Genomic DNA, 12,966 nt, shown 5'->3' on the forward strand with positions numbered 1-12,966 from the left:
AGGACGGAGATCATGACCTGAGCCGAAGGCAGTTGCCTAACCGACTGAACCACCCAGCCACCCCCTGGGTGCTTGTTAAAAATACAGAACCCCAGGCCCTACCACAGACTTATAACAATCTTCAGAGATTCTTAACCATAGAAAACAAACAGGGTTGCTGGTGGAGAGGCGGATAGGTGGATGGAGTAACTGGGAGATGGGCATTAAGGAGGGCAAATGATATGAGCACTGGGTATTATACACAACTGATGAATAACTGAAACTAATGATATACTGTATGTTAATTAACTGTATTTAAATAAAATCAAAATTTAAAAAATCTTCAGGGAAAAAGCCTTAAAAACTGTGTTTGAGGGGCGCCTAGGTGGCTCAGTTGTTAAGCATCTGCCTTCAGCTCAGGTCATGATCCCAGGGTCCTGGGATCGAGCTCCGCATGGGGCTCCCTGCTTGGCGGGAAGCCTGCTTCTCTCTCTCTCTCACTCCCCCTGCTGGTGTTCCCTCTCTCGCTGGGTCTCTCTGGCCAATTAATAAATAAAATCTTTATTTTATTATTATTATTTTTTAAGATTTTATTTTATTTATTTGACAGAGACAGCCAGTGAGAGAGGGAACACAAGCAGGGGGAGCGGGAAAGGAAGAAGCAGGCTCATAGCGGAGGAGCCTGATGTGGGGCTCGATCCCAGAATGCTGGGATCACGCCCTGAGACCAAGGCAGACGCTTAACGACTGCGCCACCCAGGTGCCCCTATAAATAAAATCTTTAAACAACAACAACAACAAAAGAACAAAACTGTGTTTGGGAAATCTAGCCTAGATTTATAGAGTTGCTTTACCTTTACAGTCTGTCAAAATTTCATCTCAACTGCTAATATTTTTAATGATTATATAAAACAGTGTTGCCGGATTTCATATCTATATGTACATTTTTATTTTCAGATTTAACTGTTGCATTATCAATGTGGAAACACACTTTTCAGGATTTCTACATCTGAATAATTGTTATTGATCTTCCAATTTCAGATTATTCCAAATTATTATTTTTCTTCTATTTCCTTATCCCCATATATCACATACACCCCCCCTTTTTCTGACAGTACACTTGGCTTTTTAAAATTGTAACTTTTTAAAAATAACATTCTTATATATTTACTGCTTTTGTTCTTGGATTCTTTTTAGGTATACCTTACATACATGAAATGCAGATTTTAAGTATATAGTTTGAAGACAAATACACAGGTTACTTCCCTGTGATCATTACCACAATCATCTCCAGGAGTTCCCTCCTTTATGTTTCTACTCCTTTACTTTTCACCTCTTCTGTAAATTCTCTTTTGTATGCCTTATTAAAGTTCGTAGCCATTCACATAGTGCCTTAATGGCCATTAATCCAATCTATCATTTGTCTTTTTCATTCTTTTAGCAACTATATTCTAGAATTGATCTCAGCAAAAGTGCAGGAATCATAAATGCAGTCACAGCAAAATGCTGGTGGTGAGATTGTGACTCCTTTGATTTATATTTCATAGTAAATTCAAAATACCAGCTGAACTGTTCATCCTGATATTGCATCTTTCTACAGTCAGTTCTAGCATACACTTCATACCTCAATTATTTTTTTCCCCATTTCCTGAGCTTACAGAGAAAAGGAGACATAAAGGAATTATTTTGTTTGGTAATAAGATTTGCTTCACACACATTAGGGTTTTTTTTAAAGTCCTGTTTCTAATAACTAAGATGTATAGTGGAAAAGCCAGACAATAAAATGAAATCATCCCCCACATAAACACAAAATTTCCACTGAAAGCTAATCTGCTATATTTCATCAAATCTAGATGCATATTTTGCGCATTTTAACATTTGAAATAGGAATGCCTTGTAACTGATGACAAATTTCGGTTTAACTGAAAATATTTTTTCTTTCTTGGTGGTACATAAAAGAAAGTATACCTTCCAATCAATCGTTCCTTAGATTTGATAAAGTAACATATTGTAAATTTAGTGTTAATTACATTAAACGCACACAAGATTTTTCAGGCATATTTTCTTTTTTTCTTTAAAGTTAATAATGTTAGAGAGTTTTTATCAAGGGAAAATGAAACCAAAAAACTTGTGATTCGGGGGCGCCTGGGTGGCACAGTGGTTAAGCGTCTGCCTTCGGCTCAGGGCGTGATCCTGGCGTTATGGGATCGAGCCCCACATCAGGCTCCTCTGCTATGAGCCTGCTTCTTCCTCTCCCACTCCCCCTGCTTGTGTTCCCTCTCTCGCTGGCTGTCTCTATCTCTGTCAAATAAATAAATAAAATCTTTAAAAAAAAAAAACAAAAAACTTGTGATTCGCCAACATTTAATTAACTGAAACTACTGAGGTCGCTGTGAGGAAATTCTCATTCGATGACATTCACTGGTTTAATCCTTATCTAGGCTGATAAACTTTGTATTCTTTTGTCAGAGACTGACTAGGTTAAACATTTGTGTCAAGGTCAAGAGAAAGACTTGGCAGGGAAAATGGATTAAGCAACATAAATACATATCATTAAAAAGATAATTTAGGGGTGCCTGGGTGGCTCAGTTGGTAAAGCATCTGAGTTCAGCTCAGGTCATGATCCCAGGGTCCTGGGATTGAGTGTCAGCGGCAGGCTCCTCACTCAGCCGCTGAGAGGGGAGTCTGCTTGTCCCTCTGCACTTCCCTCCCCTTGTGCTGTCTCTCTCAAGTTAAAAAAAATAATAATAATAAGATAAAGACACTGCCCTATTGCTGATTAATTTTCCACATATAATTTAGTAAAGAAGACATTCACTACTAAATTACTATACTGACTCATTTATTATAAAGTATCTACCCTAAAACATTCCTAAAAAATTAGTTGTTCATCTTTTGGCAGAAAAACAAATGTACAGAGATGAGTGGACGGTGGAGGAAGAAAAGGAAATTAACTCTATTGCAATAGCCTCCCAACTGGTGTCTTGCTTCTACCTTTTACTCTCTTCAGTCTATTCCTTACAGAGCTACCAGAAGATCCCATGAAACTAAAGATCATTTCTCTACTCAAAACCTTAGGGGGCCCCACTTGGAGAAAAGCTGAAGTCCTTACAGGGGTCTCCCAGGCCCTACAAAATTTGTATCTGACACCCTCTCTCAGGCTAATCGACTATTCCTCTGGCTCACTGTAAACCTGCCATATGACCTCCTTGTTGTTCCTTAAACACAGGGGCATGCTGCCACCTCAGGAGTCTTTGCATTTACTGTTTCCTCTACCTGGAATATTCTGCCCCCAGATATCTATCTGCATAACTAACTCCTTCATTTTCTTCAAGTATTTACCAAAATGTCACCTTCTCACGAAGGTCTTCCCTGGCAACCCTAAGACTACAGCTCAACTCCCCTCCACTCCCAAACAATCCCTATCCCTCCCTCATTTTTTTTCATACCACTTGTTTACCATCTACTAGATTTTGTTTTTTTATTTTTTTTTAAAGATTTTATTTATTTATTCGACAGAGATAGAGACAGCCAGTGAGAGAGGGAACACAAGCAGGGGGAGTGGGAGAGGAAGAAGCAGGCTCATAGCAGAGGAGCCCGATGTGGGGCTAGATCCCATAACGCCGGGATCACGCCCTGAGCCGAAGGCAGACGCTTAACCGCTGTGCCACCCAGATGCCCCATAGATTTTGTTTTTTTAATAGTCCTCCCAAACTAGAATGTCAGTTTTGTGAGGACGTAGATTTTTGTTTTGTTCATTGCTATAGTTCTAGTGGCAGACTTCAATAAATACATGTTGAATGGAGAGAAGGGTAGAAAGAAAGGTGGTAATCATAACTGGGCTAAGAAACTGTAATTACAGTACACGGAAAACCCCTGAGACAGACAGAAGTAAATTCCATTAGGCTCACTAATTCAGGACAAATTTTAAATCTGTTTAACTCCTAGCTCAGATAGGATTTTGGAAGTCCTATAATATACCATTTCTATTATTATTTTATAGCAGTCAACTCTGTGGTTGATTATATATACATTTTCTGGAAATTAGCATATGCAACCAGATTTCCTCTCATCCGCTGTATCAGAAACAACAAAACATTACCAGGGTCACATGATATGTCACTCCAACGCCTTTTTTTTTTTTTTTTTTTAAGACTTATTTATTTACTTTAGAAGAAAGCACGTGCACACAAGGGGGCAGAGGGAGAGGGAAAGGGAGAGAACCAGATTCCCTACTGAGTGCAGAGCCCAAGGCGGGGCTGGATCTCAGAACCATGAGATCATGACCTAACCTAAAATCAAGAGTCAGGCGCTTAACTGACCTGAGCCATCCAGGAGCCCCATCCAATGCCTTTCCTGATGGTCTCGCAACTCCTGCTCTTTTGCCATACCCAGCTTGCAAATTCTCGTAACTGGTATTAATCCAATCATCAACTCTCTGCTTTTACACTTTGAGCTGCTGAGTGTGACTAGATAAAGTCGTAACTGGCATTTGCAACCAGATTTCCTCTCACATACCATATCAAGACACAATAAAACATTACTATGCTATTACTAGGGTAGTACTAACGGTGTCCACCGCTGAATTCCCTCCAAGTCAAAATTAATACTTTACTCTTTAGACAACATACTAATATGCATTTATTTAATAAACTTTTAAAAATATTTATTTATTCATTCATTCATTCATTCATTTATTTATTTATTTATGAGACAGAGAGAGAGAGAGCACGCGCGCACAAGCAGGGGGACCTGCAGGCAGAGGGAGAAGCAGGTTCTCCTGAGCAAGGAGCCTGATGTGGGACTTGATCCCAGAACCCTGGGATCATGACCTGAGCCAAAGGCAGCCACTTAACTGACTGAGCCACCGAGGCATCCCTTTAATGAAAAAAGATTTATCCACTTACCTGAGAGAGGGAGAGAGCATGAGTGGGGGGGTGGAGCAGAGGGAGAGGGTGAAAATCTCCAGCAGACTCCTCACCGAGTGCAGAGCCAGCCTGACGGGTGGGGGGTGTGTGTCTGGATCTCATGACCCTGAGACCATGATCAGAATCAAAATCAAGAGCCAGGCGCTTAACCAACTATGCTACCTAGGAACCCCTTCCCTGTACTTTTAACCAAATAATCAAATTTTCATCTTGTTTTAATAGATTTCAAACAACTGTCCTGGGTATTGTGGAGTACACATAAGGTGAACAAAAAGCCTTGCCTTCAAGAAATCGGTATTGAGGGAGACAATCAACTTTATGTAATAAAACACAAAATTAAGTACTTCCCATTCTCTTTCCTCACCAACTGTACTCTGTGTACAATTTAACCTTATCAACACTTCCTGTTCTGTGACCTTTCCGTATGTCTGCAGTCTGTTACCCTCTCTGCTTCCCTCTTCTTCCACTCCACTGCATGATACGTCACTCCAATACCTTTCTTACTGGTCCCGTCAACTCTCATTGCTCTTTTGCCGTACTTGGCTTGCAAATTCCCGCACTCAGGATCAATTCAACAATCACCTTTGCTTTCTGAGCTGCCTGTGTGGCTAGAGAAAAGTCACTTAAAACCACTCAACACTCCAGAGTAGATCTGCTCAGCTCTCTTCCGATTCCTTTCAGCAACTACTCCAAACTTTTACCTCCTCAACCCTCTACATTTCCAACCCCACTCTCAACAAGTGACCTGGTTTCCCACACCCCAACAAACATTTGCAGCTGTTTTGCCCTCAGACCTACCAATAAACTCTCCTACAAATAAATCTAACCTCATCATCTTTTCCACTTTTTCATAAGCAGTGTCCATCTGTCCACCGAGCATTTAATTGTGCTGTCTGCTTCATGACCTGCTCATACACTGCTCTTCTCAAGGTTACACTCAGTCTCACAAACCCTTCAACACTGAGTACCTAATTTCCAAATCCACTAACTTTTTAGTGTTCTTAACTTCTCTGCAGTATTTTGCCTCGGTGGTCATTCTAATTCCTTTAAACTCTCTCAACTTTTGGGAACTTCTCTCATATCCCTCCTACCTCTCTCAGCCCTGTCAACTGATCTATTTCTTCCCTATAACCCTTAAATGCTGGTTTCCACAGGTGCTATCTACCCTGAGCAATCTTAGCCATTCTCGACTGTAACTCCTAAATATTTATCATCAACTCAGACCTCTTCTTCTAAATTCCCAATCATACTTTCACATTACCAACTAGACATATCCGCCTACAAGTATTCACTTATTAAACACCTGAGTGCCTTCAATGTGCAAACCACTGTCCTAGGAGCTAGGGATAGGGCAGTGAAAAGACACAATCCTCACCTTTACAGATCTTTGGCAGGAAAGGGATTAGATACTTTATAGGCACTTCAAATCCAACATATATGAAACCAAACATATTATCTACCTAACTCTGTTCTTCTCTCCTGTTCCTCATTTTCTCCTTCTCCTCTGCCCAGCCCATACAGTCACTATACCTTATCAACTCTATCTCCTGAACATCTCTTTGCTATGTCCCTTCCTTCATCCTCTCTTCCACTAATTTAGTTATACCTTCATTTTTCATCTGGACTGTTACAATAGCCTATTAACTGGCTTCTCTTGTGAAAGGAAGAATCAACCCACCCTCCACATCAGAGTAATCTACAATGCTATTTTCATCTAGGCATAGGTCATTCCCAGCTTAAAATCCCAAGGGCCTCCCACTGCCTGGAATCTTAATTATTATGCACTTTACACTCAATCTACTCTATCCATTATCTACCCTTGCTTCCTGTGAGAACAAGTGCTCCAGGTGGAACCAAATTACCCACCCAGGCTATCCACTCTGCGGGCAAGCCTTCCCCTTCCCTGAGAGCCTACAAAATCCCTGGCCAATATTTAAGGCTTAGCTCATTTAGGCGATAGCACAGCAGTTGAAGAGTGCCAGACCTGGAGCTAGACTGAGCCTGAGTCTGAATCCAGCTCATACTGGCTGTTATAACCTTCAGCGAGTTATTTAATCTCTCTGAACCTCAGTTCTCCTTTCCAAACTAGAATAGTAGCAGCTACTTAACAGAGATTTGAGAATTGAGTTAATATATGGGAAGTACCTGGCTCACAGTAAATGCTACAGCAGTATGTAGCTATCATTACGTCTTCACTACTTCCCCTTCTCCCAAAGGCAAACACTCCCTCCTTTGTACTCCCATGGCACTTTATGATAAGTCTGTCAATATACTGTGATGGTCTTAGGGCAGGAACTTTCTCTTTTTCCTCTGCCAACATTCATCTTATCCTCTGCCAACATCATTGATGTCACATTTTTATCTAAAATAACTGTCAATAAATGTGGAATATGCTCAAACTAAATGCTGTGTAGGTACAAAAGAAAATGCAAATATCTGGCCAAGTCTTCAAAGATAAATCAAATTTCAAGTGAAAAAAAAAGGTGAGGGAAAAAAGCATTCTACCACATTAATGAGCATGCATAAAGCAGACATTAAAGTGCCTGGACAACGACAATCAGACTAGAATATGTCTAGCGGGAAAGATATACTGAGAAATGAAGCCAGCCCGAAAGTGTCATGAACGGTGTTTAATGCTAGCCCAAGGAGTTTGAACCTTACTGCAAAAAGAACTGGGTCCAAGTAAATACTTTTGACTAGTGTCGATATATGATTTAGTCATTTAAAGTTAGGCAACTTTAAATAATGTAAAGCCTAGATTGGAAGGTAGACAGAAACGAGACACAGACCAATGACAGGTACTGCTACAATCCAGGCAAGAAATAGCAAGGACATTAAGTGGGGCCATACGAACGAAAGATGGCATAAAGAACATTTTTGAGATGAAATTAACTGGCCTCAGGGACCTGTGGGTAGGTTAAGTGTTTGCCTTTGGCTCAGGTCATGATCCCAAGGTCCTGGGATCGAGTACCGCATCCAGCTCCTTGCTCAACAGGGAGCCCACTTCTCCCTCTGCCTGCCGCACCCCTGCTTACGCTCTCCCTCTGACAAATAAATAAATAAAACCTTAAAATAAAAAAAGGAAATTAACTGGCCTCAGTGACTACTCTGATATGGAGATGAAGGATAGGATTCAGAGGTTTCTTGACTGCATGACTGGCAAATGATAACATGACAAAGATAAGGAATAGAGAGGGAGGAGCAAAGCTAGGAGTCCAGGAGAGGTGTAGTTACTCCACCTGAAGTAATTCTGAAAATAAATGTATTATTTAGAATTCAAATCAAATGCTAAGAGAATTATGCCAACACACTGGCACCCACTGCTCTTATTTAACAAGCACATCAGAGCAAAATGTGCCCAGTTCAAAGGGCTCATTTGTTTACTAAATAATATGTTACTGTCCTTCATCTTGGGGAAAAAAAAGCCTATTATATAGAGGTATGGCTGAAGAGTGGCCAGTAATTTTCAATATTGTGTATTTCTTAAAGCCTGCTTTTTAAGTCTCTCACAAAACAACATTTTCTTAAGACTATAAGATTCTCTCCTGTAACAACATTTTCTTAAGACTATAAGATTCTCTCCTGTTCCAAAAATCATGATGAAAATTTAAGGCTGCTTAAAAATGTATTTAAAAATATTGACTTTAATTTTGTAGCTCTGTATGAAATGCTTGCATTATTTCTGAATCTATGATTTATACCAAAATTCCTATTGATACATGCACTTCATGCTTTTTCTCTCTCAAGAGTTTCTTAAAAGGCTGAACAAGTTAACCTAAACTAAAAGTATAATGTCTAGAAGTTCTAATTATGGCAGTCTACTTCTATCAGAACAAACACAATATAAGGAAATTTAAACAGGCCAGATATTTCTGTTCCTGAAATGATGGAACAGCAGGATAACTGTGCAGTTGTAATCAAACTTCAGTGCACAACAGAATCTTCTTGGGTGCTTGTTGAAGTAGTGTATGGCGATTACACTGGATTTTAAAAAAAGAAGAAGAAAAAGAAGTACTAAAAAAGAGAAGTAATTATCTGTCCTTCTCCCTACTTCAGGAGATTCTGATTTACTAAGGCAGGACGCAGAAACTTTTGTTTTGTTTTTCAAACACCCCAGGTGATTCTGAAGCAAATGTTTCAGGGCCACTTTGAGAAATACTTGTAGTGGCTCTGATATCAAAAACATGGTTTAGTTTAAAGTCCACCTCTCCCACTTTTTGGTTGTGTGACCTTACACCGCTTACTTAGTTTCTCCAAGGTTCATATTTCTTGTCTGTAAAAGGCGAATACAAAAAGTTTCACAAGGATGATGAGAGAATATAATGAAACAATGCTTATACAGTACTTAACACAGTGCCCACCTATTATTACTATGATTCAACCAGTTCCACAGGACAAAAATAAGGAAGAACTGGACACATATACATATTCACCATGACAGTCTAAATGCTTCGTAATTCATAGTAATGTTTTTTCCATTTCTTTCTGGTCAGGCATACTCTTTGTCTCCCTTTCCCTTTAATTTTGTAATACATGAAAAAAGTTTTTGGACACATTATATAAGTGCTTCGAGTTTCATAAACAAATCTTACCAAAGGCATAAGGCAACGAACCCAAATATTAACCAGAAAATGCTCTGCTTTTCATTAACGTAAATGCTCAAAAAATTAATACTTCTACTTAACATTAGTCAGATTTTATAGAGAGCAAATCCTGTTTGCTTTTTCTGGTAGACCACAAAAATTGGACACAAAGTTATCTAAGTAAAGAATGCCAACTACTTTATATTTAGAAAAATCAGTTTAATTGTACTATAATCAATTCATCTCCTTTCATTACACAACTCTACTGGCTTTCCTATTTTAAAATCCAAAATGTAATTTTTAAGTGTCCACCTAACACTACTGTCTTATCCCAGAAGACAGATACACATCTACACAGTTTTTAAAAACTCATTAGAAACTAAACTTTTTAGAAATAACCAGAAATCCTATATGATGCTTTCACACTAACTAGAAATTCTAAATGATGCTTTTGTGTAAACTGAGAAATTTACTAAAACATCATTTATAAAAGTATGCAGCCCCCTCTGTATCCTTACCATTTGAAAACTTTATAAAGCTCATCAGTTAATATGAACTACATCTTTAATATCCTACAAGAATATTTTATCACCTGCCAAAAATCGACTAACTGATGTTATCTTTCACATTATCTAACATGAATAAGTAAAGGCAAAATGGAAAACTGAAGGGCAGGCTGTTAAATGTGATGGACCCAAGGAACCCTGCTGAGCTGCAATCCCCATATATCAATATTTTTCAAGTGCTCACTTGTACAAGGCACTATACAGATTACCCCCTTTCAGCCAAGGCAAATGGGGCGGCGGGGAGTGGGAGGGAGGAATCGGAGCCCTGGAGGCCCTTTCTTAAGTGGCAGGCATTTGGTCTCAAACCACTACCAAGGGAACTCCGCAGAAGATTTATTTTTTGGACATTAAGAAACTTGAAGGTACCGTGAGCTTCCAGCACTTTGCAAAATCTGGTAGGATACTGGACAAGAGTTAAGGTTCAGCAACTGTAAAATTCCTTGCAAAGGCGTAATTTAGAAAAAGCTTGTACTGTATCTGTTTTAGAAGGTGAGAAGAGTGGGCGGCAGCGGGTTCGAGGTCCACAACGGGAGAAAACTAAGGGTGCCTCCACGAAGGTCTGAAAATGGGTTTTCATAGCCCCCCAAAGTGTCGAGGGCTGGGGGTAAGGATCCAGCTCCGGCCTCCACTTCCACTTCCCACCTGCGCCCCGAGCCGGGCGGGGGAGGAGGTCCAAGGGAGGGTCCGAGTCGGGGCGGGGGACAAGAAAGCAGCCGTGGGTCCCCAGGAAATCAGAACGGAGCGGCCCCGAGGGAGGAACGGCTGCAAGAGGGCGGGGCGCGGTGCAGCAAGGAAACCGAAAGGAGGACGCTGGGGTGAAGGTGCCGCGCGACCGGGGACCCTTCCTGGCACTACACCCGGGAGCCAAGGCGGGGGCGGAAGGGTCCCGTGAGCGAGAAGGCGGCAGAACTTACTCCGCGGTCCTCCTCCGAGAGGAAGTCGGGGCCGTCGTCCAGGCCTTCCTGCGGGGTCGCCCGGCCCCGCCGCACCAGGGGAGAAGATGGAGTTGGGGAGACACAAAGGGAAACATTAGTGCTAGGCCGGCGCGGCCCCCGCGCCCGCCCCGCGCCCGCCGCCCCCACCGCGCGCCCGGGGCTCAGCGCCGCTGAGAACACCCACCATCATGGCTGCTCCGAGGCGAGGGCCAGCGCAGGCGCGCACCGCACCGCAGGGCCGGAGGGAGCCGGCAGCAGCGGGAGAGGCGGGGCTGGTGGCGGCAGGAGGAGGCGGGGTCTCGGAGCAGCCTGCCCCGCCCCGCCCTGGCGCGGAGGGCCGGGGGCCGTAAGCTGTAGGAAGAAGGAAGGCAGGGCCCTCCGCCCGAGGTTGAAGCACCCCAGTCGGAAAGGGCCCAAAGGCCCAGACCCACATGGCTGCGAGCAGTCTCGGCTGGACGGCTCTGACCCGGAAGGGGCCAAATGCCACCTGGGGAGCTGTCCAGTTTCCTTTCCCTGAGGGCTGCCGCGAAAAAACCCAAACAAGCTCCCTCCAAGAAGCCACAATAACTCGCCTAGTTTTTGTATTATGCCACACAGTAATTAATCACAATTAATATTTTGCCCATAGAAATTGTGGGAACTAAGGACCTTCACACAGCTGTAATCAAGCTTTTACTGTTGGTGAGGTAATAACCTCAGGGTTTAGGGCGCTAACGGTTGAGGACTATAAAAATGAGCTGTTCGCGTTACAAGAGTATTCCTTTCCTTTTTATGAACAAGTGCCTCCAGACCTACTCTAACTGTCCAGCCGGACAGCACCACATGGGTGTCCACAGCAATTCAAAAGACGGGACAAAATCATTCCTTAACCTTTGCCCCATGTCACCTGTTACGCGCGCGCACGCACAAAGGCACACGCCATCGTTGTGCTTCCAGTCACTTAATGGCATCAGCATCTTTACATTTTTCAGACCAGAAACCTCAAAGTCCTATTCAAATCCTTCCTTCTTCTCCCCTACTCGTCACACCATTTAGTAACAAATTCTATTGCGTCTATAATTGATTGTCTCATCTCTTAAATTGGTCCCAGTCCTACCCCTCCTCCCCTCCACAGCAATTACCCTCAATATCTGTCTGGACCTTTGCGATACTCTCTTAACTCTTCTTATTTCCATCTCTCTCTCCTCCATTCTACATCCAGCTGCCAGTTTTCCTCCTAAGACACAGACATCGATGGTAAGGCTGCTACCCTGTTCAAAAATCTTTATAATCTTTGTTACATTAAAGTCGAACTCCTCCGCCTAGCATTTAAGGCCCTCCACAATTGATTCTCTCCCTATTTTGCTAGACCCTCTGTCCTATCTTGTTGAATTGAGGCTCTCAAAACAATAATGTTAAGCTATTGTAGCTTTCATTTTGTATGTAAGGAGAACTGAGGCATAGAGAAGTTAAGTTACTGCCCAAACAAGGGTTATTCTCCAATTGGGTGGGAGGTGGCTTTATTTTTTTGTCTTTTGTTTCTTGTTTTCCAGTGCATTGTAATAACTACTAGAGTAGTGTTTTTCACTGGGAGTCATGCGGCATCATGCGGTGTCAGTGTAGTGTGATGAAGTGTCAGGAGGAATGTCCTGGTAATTTGTTGCTGATGAAAAGTGCCAATATTTCCTATTTTGTTTTTGGATTGTAGGTAATGCCTGTAGAGCTCCTGCTTCCTAGATGGAGAGAGGAGTGAAGCTACAATTAATAAGCAGGGTTTGCATGCAACTGATAGGAGGAAGTGTGTCCTGTGGACAAAGACTGAGAAGTGCCACCTAGGACCACCTAAATATCTCTGAGGGTTTCAACACTTAAGCCAAGTCTGGAAATATTGTACAGAAACACTCAAATTATCAAATGTCAAAACTTAGAAATCACTAGTTAAAAACAAGATTTAAAATATGAGCAGCCAAATAAAATTATCAACAAAAACATTTAG

At 41.8% G+C, this 12,966-nt stretch overlaps 1 protein-coding gene across 2 annotated transcripts in view; it reads right to left on the reverse strand.

Moving 5' to 3' along the window:
* Positions 1 to 11,282, reverse strand: part of SNX6 (sorting nexin 6) — a 53,920-nt gene extending 42,638 nt beyond the window's left edge. Inside the window, exons 1-2 of one of the 2 annotated variants that reach the window (XM_040620827.1) lie at positions 11,176 to 11,282; positions 10,971 to 11,018 (exon numbers count right to left, since the gene is read on the reverse strand). In XM_040620827.1, the coding sequence (XP_040476761.1) occupies positions 10,971 to 11,018; positions 11,176 to 11,181 (54 nt within the window). In that variant the 5' untranslated portion in view covers positions 11,182 to 11,282. Of the gene's footprint in view, positions 1 to 4,886; positions 5,014 to 10,970; positions 11,019 to 11,175 lie in introns of those variants that run through there. The other variant, XM_008694245.2, reaches the window with a different exon arrangement.
* Between the last annotated feature and the right edge of the window lie 1,684 nt (positions 11,283 to 12,966).

This window comes from Ursus maritimus, unplaced genomic scaffold (assembly GCF_017311325.1).
Source record: "Ursus maritimus isolate PB19 unplaced genomic scaffold, ASM1731132v1 scaffold_36, whole genome shotgun sequence".
In the NCBI taxonomy this organism is placed as follows: Eukaryota; Metazoa; Chordata; class Mammalia; order Carnivora; family Ursidae; genus Ursus; species Ursus maritimus.